The sequence below is a fragment of the Haliaeetus albicilla genome, chromosome 3 (genome assembly GCF_947461875.1).
Source record: "Haliaeetus albicilla chromosome 3, bHalAlb1.1, whole genome shotgun sequence".
NCBI lineage: Eukaryota > Metazoa > Chordata > Aves > Accipitriformes > Accipitridae > Haliaeetus > Haliaeetus albicilla.
This window is the reverse complement of record NC_091485.1, coordinates 62,590,492-62,610,588: the sequence shown is the minus strand read 5'-3', so window position 1 is coordinate 62,610,588 and position 20,097 is coordinate 62,590,492. Positions and strand designations below refer to the sequence as shown.

Below are 20,097 nucleotides of genomic sequence, written 5' to 3'. Positions count from 1 at the left end.
GGGTGTAGCCTCCACCCCGGGCCCAAGAGGACAGTCACACCAGCTCCTGCTGCTCGGTAGGAAGCCAGACTGTGATGGAAAAGTCCACCACAAGGACTGTCAGAGATGTCACTGAAAGAATCTCAAAGGGCAACAGGCACTTGTGTTTAGACAGCTGAATTGATGCTGAGACATCTACACACCAGAGCCACAAACACCACTTGCATTTCTGGGCTTACTGCATGCTTCAGAGCTTCTCCGTTGCAATGTGTCAGAGCAGGGCACTCGGGGACGCCTTCACCCAGTTTGGTACAGCTGCATAATGTCTGCACGGGCACTTAAGTAATGTACTCAGCCTGCAATGCTGTCTGGCACAGGTGTCTTCTGTAATTTCCCTCTTTTTCCCTCTTCCCTTCTTTTCCCCATGGCTTCTCAGCAGCTCAGGAAAAGCCACTTGCAAAGGTGAGCACAAAATAACTTACAACTTATTTTGTGCTTATCTTCGGGGTGGCAAAATCCAACTCTGCAATGGAATGGGGTTTTGGGTTTACCATAAAATGCTGGGTTAAGGAAGCAAAATGTCAAGGGGTTGTGGGAGGTTTTACGGTCATACAGACGGAAATGGAAGAATTTCATGTTCTTCTCTCATTAACATTCCTCTGTCTGACTATTGATTCTACACTGAAGAAACCTCCTCCCCCTGTCCCCAAATAGACCATGTTCACCTCCACAAAACCATGGGGACAGAGAGAGAGACAGCAGGCTTCTTTGGCCACAGGGAAGCATGAAAAGGGGCCAGAGAGCTGGAGTCACAGCTCAGAAGAGCCTCGGTGAGCTGGGCTTGTTCCTTCTGCTGTTGGCTGACAGTGGGAAAGATACACTTCCTTCCCCAGAAACCAACACCTCTCACATCCCCACTCCCGCCTGGGCAGCAGTGATGCCTAAGCTGGGCATGGAGTTATGAGCTGTTCCCCAAACTGGTCTTTTCTCCTGCTAGGACAGGCAAATAAGTATCACAGGGCATTATTTGGGTTTTTTACCTACCCCCAACAGCCTGTTACCTACCCCTGGCCCTGACAGCAAGACCTGCATACCGCCACTTCAGCCAGTGTGAACAGAGATTTCTGTTCTCCTGAGCTCTAGGTCAACTGAACCATGCTAGATATTGCAGTCAGATCCTCCCCTTGCTTCCATCCCAACCTAATCCAAAATAACTCCATTGACTTTCCTGGAATGATGTTTTGTGGGTGCAAGAAAGTAGGAATTGAGGACTTGCCACTCCCAAAGCTTGTCTTCATTTGCAATCATTAGTTTAAGTTAATACACCTGAATGACTTTATTTGTGCTTAGCTTAGTTTTAGCAAGCGCTGGCATTCAGGAAACACCACTCCAGCTACTGAAGTGATTTAATTAGCAGTGCTGAGTGATTAGATTAGCAGAGTGGCTGGACAGAACCGTTAATTAGTTGTTGTCATTCCAGCTGATGTATCCCCACTGCGCCGGCAGCTCGAGCTGTGCATTTGCATAGATAAAACCTTTACATGCTTATATCCCGTCGTTTATTTGTAATTCACAACCCTGCCTCCTGTCAGTGCTTCTAGTCCCTTAGCTTACATGGTAGAGGTCCGTACTAGCTGTAAGCTCTGTTGTTAGCCTGTACTGGAGATCATTGTATGGTGCTGAAAATGTCAGCGAGAGAAACTATTGGTTCTTTGTCATAACTCCAGCAGAGATGTATTTCAGATTCTCTGGGTAATGCTCTTTCCGGAGTGGTGTTTCTTGGCATACAACAGTGCCTCGTTGCAGAAATACTATAGTTTTGTGATGCTGTTGCAAATAGCAGTACTTTTCACTGTCTCGTAAGCTCCCTTGATTTCCAATCATGGCAAAAAAAGCTTCCTAGGAAATAACCCTATTTTTAAGGCTGAGGCTCCCGAGAAGTATGTGCCCACTTGCTATTTGTGGCCATTTCTGTTCAAGGGCAAATGAAAATAAAGCAAGTAGGCAGTGAGAGTAGCATTTCTCTTTGTAAACCTAGTCCCCTATGAGTTACATGTTTAAGCTTGTTGGTCATCTGGGCTACTGCTGCTGTCAGGAGAGAGGATGACAAGCAGCTTCAACGAATTCTGCTTTTCCTCCCTTTGGTGACTTCTAGGAAAAGTAGTCTTATTGAATGCTTGATGCTTTGATAGATAAAGTTCAGTGAGATGAATCCTACCCTTCCTGCTCCCTGCCAAGAGGAAGCAGACCTATGCTGCAGCTCCTCTGCCAAGAAATAGCAGACGTTATGTTTGCCCATATGGAGCAGTGCTCTGAATTCTTGTGCTTGGAAAACACATGGAATTCCCTTTCTATTAAAAAGCAAAACAAAACAGCCTGCTCAGAAATACGTAGAAAGCTTTTAGGAATGTGGAATAGGTGCTCCTTCCTGGATGCCAGGGACAATTTAATGTTCTGTTGGATCACAATAAATTCCCTTGTCCCTCTGGGTAGTAAAAGCATGCAAAGTAAAAAGGGAAGACATAAAGTAATGCTGTATGAATGATATAAAAATATAACACTGATGAGAAAAAGTAGCATAAGAAAGGGGATAGGGCTGTGATGCTTTGCATTGCTGATAACAGTTGATGTTTGCATAGTAAGTGTCAAATCCTTCAATACCGGACCTACTCGTCCTCTGCACTGGGAATTTCACTCTATGAAGTGTAAGGCAATGAAAAATCAGGGTCATAATATCCCACTGAGTTTCTGAGTCATCTTATTGCACTGAAATAAAAGCACTTTAGAAAATACAAGCCATGTGTGATGTTAAAGGCAATTATCTGATTTGCCTTAATAAATGCTCACAAATCACCGCCAACCACTTGAATTTTTCAACACTGCTCTGAGTCACTCATAAGCAGGTAAAGGTCATCATGCTAAGACATTCTCAACTCTGATCATTATCAAGTTATTATTATCATCTGCAATAACACAACTGCTTCCATCCAAATCCAGCACATAAAAGAATTTTAAAGAAGGAGATATGTCTTTTTTTTTTTAGCTCTGGCCTTTGGAGGATCACACTAGGTATGTTATTACACTGAAGTCTACACAGTATTGATTATTACTTATAGCTTCATCCTACTGGCACTGAGGTAAGTGACAAGCATCGCTGTTGTTAAAGGTCAGATCCCAAGCTCTATGTTCCAGATTCCCCATGGCTTCTGTACATCGGGAATTCCCCAGATATGTGCTTTTTTTGCATTTGCCCAGTAATTTTGTCCAAGTGTGATAGGGACACTGTGACTGTACAAATTAAATGGTCTGGTAAGTGCACTATGCTCAGGATGCAGCAGCCCTACTGTGCATACACAGATCATGTTCTAGATGGGCTCTGTACAGATGCACATGTCCCACACTGCACAGGTTCATGTATTTCTCTCTGGGGAGACCCAGAAGAGCTATGAGAAACTTTGTTTCTCAGAAGTTATTTACACCTGTAACAAAAGCTACAGGTATGACTTTAAATCTATTTTGTGTAAGTGTAAATGTTTGTCACTGTCCCCTCAGGAAGAGCTGCATGCGTGTTACCCAAATCTGAGCACACTGAGGCTCCACAATACAAACATCTGTGCACATACCAGTCCATGTCTAATGTGTGAGTGTAGCAGGAGTGGTTTGAATGCTCAGCCAGTAAAAAAGACAGTGTAGAATTACCAAAGTAAAGACCTTACATAAACAGAACTGACTTAGCTCCACAGCATCCTCCAAACAGCACAGAATAGAATTGTTATAACCAGGAGGGATAGAGAGAGACTGTCCAAGCATGCAGAGATGGTGTTAGGAAAGCTAAAGCCCACCTGGGGATGTATCTGGTGAATGACTTGAAGGGCAACAAGAATGGCTTCTACATCTATGTCAGTAGGAAGACTAGGGAAAATGTGGGCCCGCTGCTGAATGGGGCAGGGGCCCTAGTGACAAAGGAAATGGAAAAAGCCAAGGTACTCAATGCCTTCTTCACTTCATCTTTACTGGTAAGACCAGCCTTTAGAAATCCTAGGCCCGTGAGAGCAATGGGAAAGTCTGGAGCAAGGAAAACATACCCTTGGTGGATGAGGATCAGGCTAGGGAACATTTAAACAAAATGGACATATATAAACCCACAGGACCTGACGGGTTGCACCTAACAAGTGCTGAGGGAGCTGGCCAACATCATTGCAAGATGACTCTCAATTACTTTTGAAAGCTCATGGTAATTTGGTCAGATTGACTGAACAGAAATTGAAGATGACTGGAATAGAGCAAATGTCACTCCTACCTTTAAGAACGGCAAGGAAGATTTGGAGAACTACAGGTCAGTCAGCCTCACCTTGATCCCTGTGAAGGTGATGGAGCAACTAATCCTGGAAACCATTTCCTATATTTAGGATAGGAATGCTATTGGAATAGATTCCATGGTCAAAACAGATTTACACAGGGGAAATCGAGCCTGACTAGCCTGATAGCCTCCTATCATGAAATGACTGGCTTTCAACACTGTGTCCAGTAACACCTTCTTAGAAAAACTGACGAAGTATGGACTAGATAAGTGGTTGGTGCGGTAGATTGAAAACTGGCTGATATGCTGGGCTCAAAGGGTTGTGATCAGCAGCACAAAGTCCATTTGGAAGCCAGACACTAGAGTTATACCCCAGGGGTCGATACTGGGGCCAATACTGTTCTGTCATCTTCATTAATGACCTACTGGGATGATGGGACAGTGTGCACCCTCAGCAAGTGTGTTGATAATACAAAACTCAGAGGAGTGGCTGATATACTGGATGGCTGTGCTGCCATTCAGAGGAACCTGGACAGGTTGGCCAACGTGGACATACTGGAGTGTGTCCACTGAAGGGCCATGAAGATGATTAAGGGATCGGAGTATCTCTTGTACAAGGAGAGGCTGAGAGAGCTGGGCCTGTTCAGCTTGCAGAAGAAAAGGCTTGGGGGGGGGATCTCATCAATGTATATAAATACCCGATGGGGGTGGGGGTGGGTGAAGCATATGGAGCCAGACTCTTCTCAGCAATGCCCAGTGAAAAGAAACGAGGCAATGGGAACAAACTGAAATACAGGAAATTCCATTTAGATGGAAAAAGAAACTGTGAGGAGTGATCTAACACTGGAGCAAGTTGCCCAGAGAGTGTGTGGAGTCTCCACCCTTGGCGATATTCACACCTGACTGGACATGACCCTGAGCCACCTGCTCTAGTTGCCCCTGCTCTGAGCAGGGGGTTGGACTAGATGATCCCTAGAGCTGCCTTCCAGCCCCAATGACTCTGTGATTCTGTGACTGCGGGTTATTGAGAGCATTGAATTGTTCCCCAGCCCACATCAAGCTGCAGTTCAGCAAATAATAGCACAAGTCAGGATTGTTTAAACAAATTACCCAACGGTTTGCCAACTGGTCACATGGACCTGCTATGGTAGACTGTTTCTCTAGCTCTGTTTACATATACATCCTCTATTAGATATGGTTCTTTCATTTTCTATGAGGAATGCTTATGCGGTAAGGCTCAGTGATTCACACTCTCCAATCAAGAGCAAGGAGGGCACTCAATGTTTTACTTTTCTCTGCAGAAAGGGGACCCAAGCATTTTTCAGGAACCATAAATCCAATTCACGGCTCACAGATCTCCAGTACAAACTCATCTGAGGCTACCACCAAACCAGCCAAGTTCTGCATTGGTGACACTACCCTCGCTTGCTTGTTCCCACCTCATACTGCCCAGTTCCTTGTGCTACCACATGTGTTTGGGCAGTCACCGGTGAATGAGAGCAGGTAACTGATGGGGGTAACACTCAACAGGCTTTGTGCCAGATTACTTTTCAGTAAAAAGGAAGCCTGTTTGAGGCTGATGACAGCAGTAGAGAGCAGGAACATAAACCACTGCTTTAGATAGCAGTGCTAGCCCAGAGTAGCTAAAAGTGTTCATAAGATCACAGGATGATTCAGAGTGAAGGGACCTCGGGAGGTCTCTAGCCCAACCTCCTGCTCCAAGCAGGGTCAGGTGTGAGACCACAGCAGGTTGCTCCGGGCTTCATCGAGTTGGGGCTTGGAAATCACCAAGGATGGTGACTGCAAAACCTCTCTGAGCAACCAACCTGCTCCAATCCATGACTGTCCGCCTGGTGAAAAAGGTTTTCCTTATACCCAGCCTGATTTCAGTCTATGCCTGATTTCTCCCAACCTCCCACCATGCACCGCTGTGAAAAGCCTGACTCAAAAAGCTGTTGTCCAAGGCAGCCACAGCTCTGGTCTATGCATGCAGCCCCACTGCTGATTTTGGATTGTCCTGCTGAGCAAGTTGTCACAAACTGGCTTTGGGAGTAAAATGTGTGGCATATTTCCACATTTGCATAAAATTTCTCTTTAGTTCACCACAAAGCAATGAATGAAATAAACAACTCATCAGATTATTTGATGATGGTAAAAGTCAGTACCACTCTCTGTGCATGACTTAAGACATAGGTGTTACTGGAGAGTGGAATTAACCTCACACTTATAACAGGATAGACATTTGTATATACTGCTGTCAGGCTCAGACATGTACAGATCATATTAACCCATCCGCTTCCCTTCCCTGGTTTCCTATGATATGAAATAAACCATAATAATTTATATGGATCTTCCAAGTATTTTAACACTCAAATTCCATTTTTTTTCCTTGCAACTAAGAGCAGAGAACATTGGCTATTTAAGAATATAATTTTTTATTAAAAAAAAATAACCAATTACTGAAAAGACAAAATTAGAGAAAACACTAGAAATTGCAACAGTAATGATAAAATACACCTTGAAGACATCGTAGGATCTTTTCTGAGTCTCCTACAGACCCCCAAATGCACTTCCTGTAGTATTATGGATTATCATGCAAAATATTTTTGACAATAAGGGAATATAGGTGGTAAGATAAACAATATGCAAAGTATATTTCACCAATAGTATAGACAAAGAATATTAATTATACAATTACACTACTACACTATCAAAACCTGCTTTTCAGTGCTTTAATTACACCATTAAAATCATATTACATGTATTTTAAACATTTTTATTCTATTTTTGGGCAGACTACAGCCTCCCTGCCTAATAGCTCTTCTGAAGTCATTTTCAGACCCCAGAAAACCGCTTCTGAATATTAGTGTTTAACACATAGCATACCTTTGTTCATTTGGTGATGGTCAGACTGGATCCACACAAGCGTAAGAATCTGTTTCTATGGATCAGAGCATGGGACTTGACTTATATCTAAACTCGGTTTCTCCCCTTTTCTCAGTATATGCTTAGTTGAGTTATAGAGCACCTATTTCTTTTAATATTGAAACCCTGCAGAACATTAATAACATAGAGTTGGATATTGAAAAAAAAAAATCAGCACTGCACCTAGCATTTTCTCCCCGTGCCTTTCAGGTGTTTGTGTGAGACTCAGCAGGTCTGCTCAGGAAATGCAACCTCCTACAGCAAAAAAGAGAATGCATAGAAGCTCCCCACCCTCCTCCTCTCACTCCAGATCTGGCACCCACTATCCCTCAGGCTGTTTTTCCAGCCATGTGGCTGGCTCTGACAAAGGGAGGGGAATTCGATGGGAATTCTCTACTTACCACTTCCACACCTGAATTTCCAGCTACCTCCTACACTGTAGTGTCCACAAAATTTCTGCTGAAACTTCCTTGTTTTTTCATTACCAAATGAGTGCGGCTCGCAGCCTAGGGCGTGTGCTGAGAGTGTGCCACCGTACAGCCCTTCCCTCTTCCAGCCCTTGGTACTGGCACTGAAGTGGAAAACCCCACTTCTTCTTCCCCATCAATATCTAATCTGTATAGTCCTATGCATGTTCCTCCCACACCTTCCCCCAATCTAAATGCACTAATCATCAATTACCTTTGAAAAAACCACCCATTTCCATGTATTCCTTCCCAGCAATACACAAGGCAATGGAAGAGTCCAGATACTGAGCTGTTAGGCAGGCGGGATGGTCCTGTGATAGGGCTATTTCTGTCACACTTGAGTTTGATGACAAACTTTGAATGGTTTTAATTTCACCATCACAGTTTAGGCTGATTCACCTAAGTGAATCACAGCCAAAAATGTTCAGTCATTGCTGTGATGCTGTTCACTGCTAGAGACACCTGGCACCTACCTTGAGGTCAATGATTTTCAGATGTTTCTTTAACTGTCCCTGAAAGATGGCTCTGTGTGTGTGTTTGGGCACCCAAAATAATTAATCATGTTTGAAAATCCTGGGTCACAATGATACGGCAGAAGTTCCTCGCTAACAAGATCATCAGATTAGTGAGAATTTCACTGTGTTTTACAGAAAGGACTTTGGAGCGCAAAGGGATGCTTAAAGCTTAATGACTGTTGAATTTCGGTAAGGTGAAAGGGGAATAAAAAGGGAAAAATGATGATGGGTGATAGTGTAGTGAAGTATACAAGCCTAACATCTTGTTTAGTCTTCAGAACTCTTCTAGCAGAGCAATGCTGTTGATGGATGTACTTTCATCTAATGTTAGCTGGCAGCAGTCCTACCTAGAAATAATTCGAATGGCTAAGGAGCCTCTGGTCAGTATTGCTTATTTCATCTGGTGACCTAGGGCAAAGTACACAGCAAATTGACTTTGGCTGTGACAAACTGAGTCTGTTTAAAGGGACTTTGCTACACTTTTAAGAGAAAGTTTAGAAGAAACCTGTCTGGAGAGAGGCAAGGTAAAAAGAGAAGCAAGAAAGCAAGGAAGCGTGATGAGATAGCTCTTTTTGAGCAGAGAAAGCTGGTCTTTTTCTACTCTATAATTTAGCAGGGTGTTTTTTGAAAGTTAGCTCGCTCTCACTGCTGTTTTTGAAAGCTCTGCTCAAAACAGATTGTACTTTACCACAGATTAATTGAATCAATTTACAGCCTCTTTTCTCTAATGAGTGACATACATTAAATTACAATTTGCCTAATCTTGACCAGAATTTGAGAAGTTTCTGATGTTCTTAGATACTGTTAAATACTAGGTTTCACTAGCTATCATGTAACATTAGGTATCAAACACTACACCTTTTAACATCTGTCATGCCCTATTTGCTATCTAGTCACAGCCATAATTTTGCTGTTCTTCAGCAGGCACAAAGTCATAATTAAAAACTACAGGGCTGTTTAAAGGGCTTAGTAAAATTGTACTCACAGGGGATGTCCTCAGGGCCCACAGCTGAAATGTAGCTACCAGTCAGAAATTCAGCATACTAATGGGGATAGGACTCCAGCTCTCCATGTCCATGCCACTTGAACTCTGAGCCTTGATTTATTCACTCTATGGCTTCCCACTCATTCTAACCAAGAAAGCACTGCTTCACATATGCATTAGCCAGGTAATTAACATACCTCCAAATACTGTAATGATTAAATAAATGATTAATGATTAATTGAATACATAAGCTTAATACAAAATGTCATCAAAATCACAAAAGCTTATGTAGTCATGTTGAGAAGAAACTGCTGAAGATTTTATGTGTGTATTACATACATTTGAAAACCGTGAAATCTAGGGACACCCCATTTTCTCGACAGAAAGTATGTGAATATCAGCCCATTTCTCCCAGCGTATGGGATCAGGTGTGTGACTGTATTGCACTTGGGAATACCGGCATATCCTCTCAATCATTATTACTTATAATGCACTGTGAGTATGCCTACCACTTTGCAAACACGTGAAAGACAAGGCTGCTGCTGCAGGGAGCTTGTATCTTGACTCATATACAACACAAAGGCTAATAGTTCAAATGCATATGAGAGCAAAGAACAAGTGAGGTCTTCAGGGCAAAGTTCGTAACAGAAGGCTTCAGGAAAGAGTTGGGCTTTAAGGCCGCTCTGTATAGGCTCTGGTTTTCCTTCATAAAATAAATAATGAAGGCCCCATTTTATTTTAATTACTTTAGATATTTCAAGAACTTCCTGCGGCTTTTGAAGACCTTATTTATTTGCACATTGTATGTTCTTGCACCCTAATTTGAACTCATGGAGGTTTGTCTCGCCAAAATAACCTCTCACGTATAACACTTATTACCTGCAGTAGCCACTGCTAACAAACAAAAACAATGTGTAAAAATGTTTTCACGCCCCATCTGTATTTGCCTTTGTATACTCAGTGTGTCTGCTGTTGTCCTCTTGATTTTAGTAATGACGTTAGCTTTGGTGAGTGAAGGAACTCATAGACTCTTTCTGGGTAGGTTAATATTTGTGGATACATTTGAAAAAAAAATCTTTTTTCTCCTTTTTTGAAGGAGAAAAATCTTCAAAGCCTTTTTGTTATCCCAAAATGAAACTGAACAGGGTACAAACCCACGGCTGTTTTTCAGACAGCCAACGTTTCACAGGACAGATCTCGAGGGTGCCAGGCTGTTTGGCGTAAGATTCGTGAGGACCTGAAGCAAAGGCTCCGTTACCGTGTCCCTCATCGCCTTCATTTTCTGGATTTTTCTGGACGACCTGTCAGAGTTGGACAGCGTAAAGATGGCGGATGGAGAAAGACCGAGGGCCTGACTGCGGGGTGAGCTGCTGAGGGCGAGTTCCCGATGCTCTTCGCCTGCCTTTCTCCTTCCCTGCGGAAAACCAACTCCGGCCGCCCTAGGGAGAGCGGCGGGACGGGACTGGGACGGGACGGGCTGACGCCTCGTTCCCCTGGCGCCGTCAGGCTGGAAGTCGCGGCGACTGAAATACCACGACAGAAACACGCCAGCGCGCCCGCGAAACGACGCTTTCCGTCGGCAGGCCACCCGCCGAGCCCCCTCTCGCCACACCTCGTGGCGGCCGCCCTCCCGCCAGCCTCCCGCAGCCCAACCGACGCCACCGCCCGCCCCCCCGCGCTGCTCTCCCCGCTCGGCAGGTACGCGCGGAGGCGCCCGCTGCCGCCGAGGCCACCGCAAAGGCCTGCGGGGCTGCGCCTCTCCGGCGGCGGGGGGACGCCGGCGGCTCGGCCGGGCGCCCAGCGGGGCCCCCGCCGGGGACGGCGGGCCTGGGGGAGGCCGGCCGGGACTACGTTTCCCAGGGTGCCGCGGGGCCGGGCGCCCGGCCCCGCCCGCCTGTCAGCGGGAGCGCTGCAGGTTGATCGCCGCGGCTGCAGATGAGCGGAGCCCGCGCGCGGGCGGGGGGGCGGCCGGGGCAGCGCCGCCGGGGCCGGGTCGGCGGCCGGCGCACTATGCGAGGCCGGGAGGATGGCGGTGGAAGGTAAGGGCTCCGCGTCCCCTGCCCGCCGCCCCCGGGGTCCCTCCCCTGTCTCCTCCCCCGGGCACTCACCTGCGCCGCGGCGGGGCCGGCCCGGCTCGGCTCGGCTCGGCCCGGCTCGGCGGGAGGGGGGGGGCAGTGCCCGCCGGCGGGGCCTGAGGCGACGGCGACGGCGACGGCGGCGGCGGGGCCGCTCTGCCGCCCGCTGCACCGGCCTCGCCCTGCGGGGCGCCCGGCCGCCTCCCGCGCCCCTGGGCTCGGCCGGCCCTCAGGCGCCGCGCCTGCCCCCGGGCCAGGTGGCGTGGGGTCGGGCCGCGGCGGCCCGCGGGAGGGCCGCTCGCCCGTGGGGGCCGGCGGCGGCGGGGGAGGCGGCGGGGGCTGCCCGCGCAGCCTGCGGCAGCCGGAGGCTTCAGTCCGGCAACTTCCCGGCGGGCCCGGAGGTGCCGCCTCTCCCGGCAGGGGCGGCAGACCTGCGCCGCCTCCCTCCGAGGTGGCCCCGGCGGCCCCGCTCAGCCCGCCGGGCGTCTTCCCCGCCCCGCCGCCGCTCTCCCGCCGGAGCCGAGGCGCCGCCGTCCCTCGGAGCCGCCCCAAACGCCCAAGTGCCTGAGGCCGTGGTGCCCACGAAGCTCCAGCAGCCCCCCGCCGTCCTCCGGCGTGGGCGCAGAGCTGTCGGCGCCGGGGCGCGCTCGGCCTCTCCTTCCCCCTTAGGAGATGCCCAAGCCCGTGGGCCGAGGTGCCCGGCTCCCGGGGAGGCGGGAGCCGTGAGGTGTTCGCCAAGTGCCCGGCCCCTGGTTAAGTTCCCGGTAATTGAGGTGGTGCCTACCGAGAGCTGGAAAGGTGGATGCTTTGTTGGGGTCTTCCAATAGATGCTGGGCTCCTGCGGCAGCCTGACGTTGTCTGCATGTTCCCTTTCCGTGGGGCTTTTGGGAAGCTGGAGGAGAGATGTGACGAGGTGTATGGGAAAAGGCAAATCCACCTTCCTGCTGTCCGCTTCCAAAATTCACTCTGTTTTCTAGCGCTTTAGAGCAAAGCGTTGAGAATCCCTGGGGTTTGTGTCCCATCTTGCTTCCTTCTGTGCCCTTGGGAAAGTTTCAGAAGTCCACAGTGTGAAAACCAGCCATCTGACCCCTCTCCTATGCTTCATTTGGGGTATGTTGGGTTTTTTTGGGGGTGCTTATCTTGAGACCGCCTTGAGCTTTGTTTCTCAGATAGGCTGAGATCTGCAGTTCCATCAGAGATCACTTGCTTTACTGCTGAAAATCATGCTGAAAGCTGTCTTTTGCTGAGTACCAAAGTGGGCAGCACAGATGATAGTCCAGCAAAAACTTGGGCTCACTGAAGGCAGTGGGCAGCTTAACATTCCTGAAAAACAACTTCCTAGGCAAATCCAAATAAAGGTAAACAAAATCACTGTCTCAGAGGTGTCTGTGTACATCTAAAGTTGTCCATCCTAAGCTCTGTCTACCTGAGTCAGACAGATGTGTTGTGTGCAGGCTGTTCTACTGAGTGGCAGTTTTGAAGACTGTAATGATATAAAGAAGGAAGGTAGTGGTCCTGAATAAAAGCATTGCTGCTTCAGTGGCAAAAACTTAGCAATGTGAACTGGGCATGTGTGCCTGGTAGTGGGTAAGTAAGTAAATGAAATGGACTGCCATGCACCAGATGGTTCATATGCCAGCAGCAACCCCTATTTCAGTGTGCTCTCTAATGTCATCCTCCTTTATTTACTTGAAGTCCTTCTCAGTCGGTTTGCTAGATCTTTTCAGGTCTGTAATAATTCCTGTCATATCTGCAGTGCTTTCCATCTGAGAATCTGTAAAAGCTCTGTAAATATTAATGAAGGAAAGCTCTGCTAAAGCTTTGGGAAGCAGTGCCTTTCCCTTCTCCTGAGATGGGATTTTTTTCTTTAACTCCTTCTTCCCATTTCCTTTGCCCAGGATGCATCCCTGCGATGGTCTCTCAGAACAGGCTTTCTTGTATGTTCTGCTTTCCTCCAATTTTGGGTTTTTCTCCCTCAACTTTCTTGCGTTTGCATAATTATATTATCCTCACACTAGCACAGCAAGATGACTACTTCTTCAGCACAAGTAGCCATGCAGCTGTGACTACTTTGTGTAGACGTAGTGAATGCACATTTAAGGCCTTTTCTTATCCATCATTTTCTGTTGGAACTATGTTTCTTTGTGTGACTGTACTTAAAAGCATACTTTTATCTTAATGCATCTTCTGCAGTATTGGAGCCCTGGGTGTGACCCGTATTCTTTTCATGAACTGCAACTTTTGGAGGGTAACATGTGGCATTACAGCTTCTGTTTGGGAAGCTGAGAGGTTATTTGTCCCTCATGGCTCTGATCACTACAGTGTGCCCATCATACTCTAGTCAAAAATAAAGTTGGTACTGAATCTTCTAAATTGATAGTTTTGTAGAAGAATGCCAATTTGCTGAACTCAAAATGTCTTGGACTTAGGAAACGCAGACTACTTTTTTTTTTTTCCTAGTTGTTTGATTTGTTTGTTTTCATTGGAAAAACATTTTCCGGGTTTGCTGCTTGGGATCTCGACAGCATAACCTGCTGTATGTCAGCTCTGGAAGCTTGGAAATAAGGACAGCCCTGAAAACCCAGGTTAAGCTGAGGTTGTCTGGCCTTCCAGTCTCTGTGATAGTAGGCTGGGAGCTTGGCTAGGATGGGCTTCCTGGGTCTTCAGACCTTTTTAGAGTGTAGCAAGGCTTCTAGATGGCTGGGCTAACTGGCTTCTTGTGCGAACTTGCAAGTGGCTGGCTCTGGCATGCAACTAGCAGGGAGTGGAGAGGTCCCTGGGGCACAAGGGAACCACGGATCCTGGAGCATGGGAGTTCCTGGCCAGAGCCAACATCCGCTGCCCCACCAGTTCCACTACGGCTATTGTTCTCTGGAAACTGCCCATTTGTTAGTCTCGGCCATGAACCCAGAGACTCTTTGTTTCTCTTTTCAGAAATGCTCTGTGTGGCTAAAGTGAAAATATTTTGTAACTTCTAGTTCGTGGAGAATCTTTGAAAAATTCTGATTTCATTTTATCTAACAAACTGTTGAAGTCTTCCTCAAATTTGATTATTTTAGTGCTGTCTTAGCATGGAGTACTGGACTTCAGTTATGGCAACAGATGTCCAATGGTTTACTTAAGGAAGATATCCCAAATTTTTTACTGGGATAGCTGGTGGCGATGGATTTGCAAGTATGAAATAGGAATTTGGAGGATACTACAGTTCCTTGCCAGTTATATGTAATACATACCTGAGCGTCCCAAAAGAGATTATGTGGACTGGGATGTCCTTTGGGCTGTGCAGTACCAGTGCTTCCTGATTGATGAAAGGAGTGGTGTGTGTATGGGGAAAGTGGGTTTGTACTCCTTGATATGAGCCCATCTAGATGGGAGCACTGCCAAGGTAAGTCTATTTTTAGACCTAACAGTTTTGACAATGTTCCTTTAAGTGTTTTTTTTTTTTTTTTTTTTTTTCCCTTTAGTAAGAATGAAAGAACTAGGTCAGAGCCAGTAGAAAAAGGCTTTTGATCTCTGCAACAGTGATCTCAAAATTCTTTCTTCTTTTTGCTCCTGTGCAGCAGAGGTAAAGGGGAAAAGAGAAATGGTGATTTCTTCCCCCCAGTGTTTATTGCACAGGAAAGTGAGAGACTGACAGCACCCACCAGATAATGTATGCATGCAGGTAATCTCACAGAGTTCTGTTGGATCCCCTGCAGCTCTGACCTGCAGTGTCTTTGAGATTCCTGAGGAAAAAAGTGCTAATTATATCATGGAGTTCTTTCATAGTAAGTGTTTAATGAAGTTTGGTCTAACGCCATTCCTGCTGTGTATAGGCTTTGGAAAGTGCATACATATGTTTGTTGCTGGTCTCCTCCTGAAAGTTTACATAAAATTCTACAGTGCTATGGCTCTTCTGTAGTGGGCTCATGCTATTGAGACCCTGGATCTACCTACGGGAGAATATTTTTTTTATTATGAGGTGGAGCCTTGCTGACAAAATGGCAATGCCTCCGGCCTTACCCCTTGGTAATCCTCAAGGGGATGAGAGACTTGAAGGAGGTTAGGGCATTCTGGGGTGCAGCATCAGGGTTAACTGCCGCAAGACTGAAGTTATTTGCAGCTTGTAGCCAACTTCTCTCAAAGCGATCCTCTGGATTTCAGTAATGTGATATACCTGGGTGGAAAGCCTTCAGTGCCTAGCCAACTCCAACGGATATTGAATGCTGCCCTGTGTTTCCTTAGAGACCTGAGATATGGTGAGCTCATAGATGTGCTATGCCAGGAGTTCAGGACCATCCCAGGGACAGCTTTGAAGCAGGTTTCAATGTAGGTACCTATCATGCTGTTTCAGGGTGTGCCCAAAAGTACAACTCTTTTGACAGGTATTCAGTTATTCAACTTTGTCTTATTCCTACACCCACTCCAGGCGCAGACTAGATGTCTCTACATTAAGTTTCCAGGGAATGTGATCTAACAGATGGGTTTTCAGCACACTTAATTGCCTGTGGAGCAAAGAGGTAACAAACCCTGTAATTCAAAAATAGCATGTGCTTCCATCAATGCTCGTGTTTTCTTCAATAGTTTCCAACCACTTCTTAGCTTGAGGGACTCAGACACGTGTCTCAGAAGGAGGGCTGAGACACTTATCTACCTCTCCAGTTGAAACTGTCGCATCGGGTCATAGCAGAGGAGATGGGTAAGACCAATAGTGGAGGTGCACACAGGGCAGAGAGGAGTAAGACCTGAACTCCAGCCTTTGGTCTTGGTACCTGTTCTGTATGTTATTTAGTGACCATTTGTTGCAAAAATGCATCAGCAATTATGGGATTCCAGACTGGAACATGGGTCTTCTCCAGTCCACATTCGTGTGGCAGCCTTCTTGTTGAGCTGTAACATCTATACCCTTCTTTCTTGCTCAGAAACAGCATAACTACAGAAGATGGGGCTTCCCTTCTTGACACACCACCACTACCCTCCCAGCCCCCCCAGTGTGCATATAGCTTGGTGGCAGTGTGTGCTCCTCTGCCTTGAACCAAAGCTTAGATCTTTCCTGTCTAGGTTGCTACATTTGAAAAAGTCACAGTTCATTGCATCTGTCCTTAACAAGATTAGATAGTCAGTGATCCCTCTCCAAAGGAGTAATGTAGCTATCTAAGGCCAGGAGTGTGTTTTAGACTGCAAGTTCTCATTTTGAATAGGTACACTATGCTCCTCAGGCATGTTATAGGGAGACTGTGAGCTGAAGTTCAGAAGGTGCATTCCAGTGTGGGAACTGGAGACCCCAAAATGAAGCTGTGGCAACAAAGAATGTCACTGCACTCAGGTCTGTTTGAGTATATCAGATTGGGTGGGGATGGATGTGATTGCGGGTTACGTGGTCATTTTCCCTCTCTGCTTTTAGAAATGAACCCATGTGAGGCAGGAATCAAGATACAGTACACACTTGGTATATCACTGCAATTGCCTTAGATGAAATTTGGATGTAGGGTAAGAGTGGACCTGGAAACTCAGAAGCACTTTCAGTCAACCAGTTTAGATACAATTCCATGAGTGTTTGGCCTTACCCTTTAAAATACTTGGAAGACTTAGAAGCTCAGGGAGGACATTGGATTAATATAAATTAGCTGTTTCAGTGGAACTGAATCCCATCATAAGGATAAAACTTGTCAGGTGGTGGTGATGTACGGGCAAAGGGAAGGAATGGTGCTTTGAAAGTTCAAGTGCTTTCTCCACCAAGAAGAGAAGGCAAGTGAGCAAATTACAAGAGTTAGACATTAGATGCATTTCCTAACATACTACTGGCAAGTACTGACAAAGTCTGTAGTGATGTTGTAAGATCCCATGTTCAATGATTAAATGGAAATTATAAAACAGAATTCTTCCTGAGAGGTTTTTGGTCTCCCCCCCCCCCCCGAGATGTCCAAGCATGGTGGGTAACATCCAAGGAGGTTGTATAGCTTTATTCTTCTCATTTACAGCTAAGGCTGGAGGGGCAGGGCAAGCTGTTTGGAGCCAGTCTCTTGTGCTTCCCAGTATTGCTGTGTCCTGAGGGTTATGGCAGGAGATCAGCAGTGAGAAGGTCAGAGTAAGGCACTGTAGCCAGGTGGTGTCAGAGTTGCAGATTGATGCAGGTTGTCCAGCTGATAACCCCGGAGAGGTTTCTGTCCAAAACATCATCTGTGCAGGCTTGCTAGTGAGTGCAGACCTAAGTATCTGGATAGCACTGTAAGTTTTTGTTTAGCCCATTGGACTCTGAAAGTGCTACAGCTAGTTTGCAGAGGTAGCAGAGCTGTTGGAGGGCTACTGTTCAGTGCAATGAATATTGAGTTTCTGGGTTTGTTAGGGATACTGTGTCTGGTTCTGGTGCCAACTTTCTCTGCTGTCCTGGCTGAGAAAGCTTTACCTTCTTGTGCCCTGTCCCATCTCTCTGTTGTCTCTCTTTTTATCCAAACTGTATGATCTCTGAGGCAAGGACTCTCACTGAGATTCTCAGAGGTTAGGACTGAGCAATCCTATTGTGGGTTATTTCTCATGAAAGCTGTTGCCTTTGAATGGATACAGATATTTACCCTTGCAGATTAACAGTTGAACAACTCAGCCCTCAATTATTTGCTCAAAGCATGCAGAGAATGTGGAGGGAGTAGTTCTGGAAGGTGCCAAAGGCAAAGGTGGAGAAAAGGGCTGGAAAATAGAGTAATTTTGAAGTCTTCTGAAACTGTGCAGTTGGTGGTGGTCACTATAGCAAATAGGATTTCAGGAACTATGAGGAAGAGCTCAGAACAAGGCAAGAAGGATCATTGTTTCTGTATCATTGCGTATTGCTCTTGTATTTTGAATGCTCCCTGCATTTTTGTTTGCCATGACCCAGAAAAGGGACTGGACTGGAAAGAATACAGAAAAGGGCAGTCAGCTGGTCAGAGACGCAGTATGTTCTCTGAGGGCAGGTTACAAAGATTCTGATTCTTTAGCTTGGAAAAGAGATGACCGTGGAGAGAATCCTTAGACATCGATGAATGATTTGGAGAAGGTGAAAAAGGAACTAGGTCACAAGGCAGAATAATGAAGCTGTAGGGCTTTGTGCTTAAAATAAAAAAAGGAAATAGTTTTTCATATAACGCAGTTCCCCAGGTGCAGCTTTCAACCTTGGGTCATTCCTAACCTGTCAAGGAAGGATCAATTAATGTACGCCCTGCTTTCACACCGTTTCCTTAAGCAGTGGCATAAAAGCCTAGACTTTTAGTCTGACCCAGCCTGATCACTTTTGTGACAACGTCTAGCTCATCTTGTGTGCATCCAGAACAATTCCACTCACTACAAGAGCTTGATTTGCATCAAGTAACTGAGAGGAGAATTTGGCCAGGACAACCCAGGAACACAGGGAGGAAGATGGGGAATTGGGTACTGAGCTATAAAAACGTTAACAGACAGGGTCGTGATATGTAAGATATGTAGCGCTCTTTTTTTTCCCAATATATAAGAACTGATATTGTTCTGTATGAGGAACTGTCTGCTATATCAGGTCAATGGGACTGGGGGGGAAGGAGGGGCCCCACATTAGGCTGCAGCTGTAGAAATGCCATCCTGGAAAACACCAGTTCCCCACAGCAGGTAGGGTTGGAAACTGCTGTACTGACCTGCATACATTAGATGAAATATGGGCTTAGAGAGACCTTCAGGAGAGCCTGAAGCAGATTAGATCTACAGATCTCAGCCTTAGTGGCTTCTGCCTTGTGTAGGTTGTATGTTCCCTCACCTTTGCATAGGATCGTCTTTCTCTCTCCAGAAGCGTCCTGTGGCAGGAGGACTACGAAGAGAATGATGAGGAAGTTGCTGTCAGTAGCTGCATGTTCTCTGTGCAGCATGAGCTAAACTTGGCATTAAAGAGCAGGTTTGTTACTTGGAACAGCAAGAATTCACCCTAATATGTGCTGCTCCTGGACGAAGCGAGAAGGTGGGCAGGGAGACTGAGCTTGGGCTGAAGTGAAGTCTGCATTCAATTACAGGATCGAATACGGTTGCAGGGAGTATGTGACTGAACAGGAAAAGGACATGAGGAAGACATTTGGTGTGGATTGTAGCCTGTCTTCAGTGCAGTCCTATCTGTCTCTATATAACGTGGAACCTGGCTAGCTCATGCTCTTCAGCTGAACATTCAGATAATCCCTTCTCTCCATTCCCCCAGTCATTTTCTCTCCTCTGCCCTGTTATTGGGGCTCGCTCTTCCCCCTGCCCCAAGAGGATTTTAGTTGAGCTGCTTCTCTGCAAATAACCTAGTAAAAGCAAGAAAAAGACTTTTAATAATGCTGTTTCAGAAACATAAAGAAGAATAGTAATGAGTGTAAATAGATGCTTTTTCCTGGATTTTCCTTTAGCAAAATAATTGCATACTCTGAGCTAACGGTTTGTTGCTACACAAATCAGCTGGGGTACTAGAGTGAGTAGGATACAGTGGTATGAGTAAGCAGTAGGAGGTGAAAAATTTTACTGGGGGAAGGAAAGAAAGCATTTCCAGGCTCTTCAGTTAAATGTGCAAGGGAAGGGGGATAGCCTTAAACAATGATAAAGGAGGTAACTTTTAGGCAGTTGAGAGAAAGCCAGGACTGAAAACAGAAGTCAACTGCCAGATTGCAAACTAGTTATGCTAGTGTGAATGAATAAATATATTTTCCTTTGCATTTTGATGACACTGGGCCTCACTCATGGGACAAGAAATAAAGCCTGGATCCACAGCTGAATTGCAGCCATTTCTGTGCCATGTCTTCAGCAGACACCAGCTTTCATGAGTAGGGCAAAGGCAAGAGATCTGTGATGCATGTCTGGGACAGCGCACCTCTGATGCTGTAGTAAAGACTTAACCTGTGTGTGTCTG

The 20,097-nt window shown here is 46.2% G+C and overlaps 1 protein-coding gene across 2 annotated transcripts in view; it reads left to right on the top strand.

The window, feature by feature from the left end:
• Positions 1–10,954: 10,954 nt before the first annotated feature.
• SAMD12 (sterile alpha motif domain containing 12) overlaps positions 10,955–20,097 on the top strand; it is a 178,115-nt gene continuing 168,972 nt past the window's right edge. The window contains exon 1 of one of the 2 annotated variants that reach the window (XM_069779949.1): positions 10,955–11,210. In XM_069779949.1, the coding sequence (XP_069636050.1) occupies positions 11,198–11,210 (13 nt within the window). In that variant the 5' untranslated portion in view covers positions 10,955–11,197. The remainder of the gene's footprint in view (positions 11,211–20,097) is intronic. The other variant, XM_069779947.1, reaches the window with a different exon arrangement.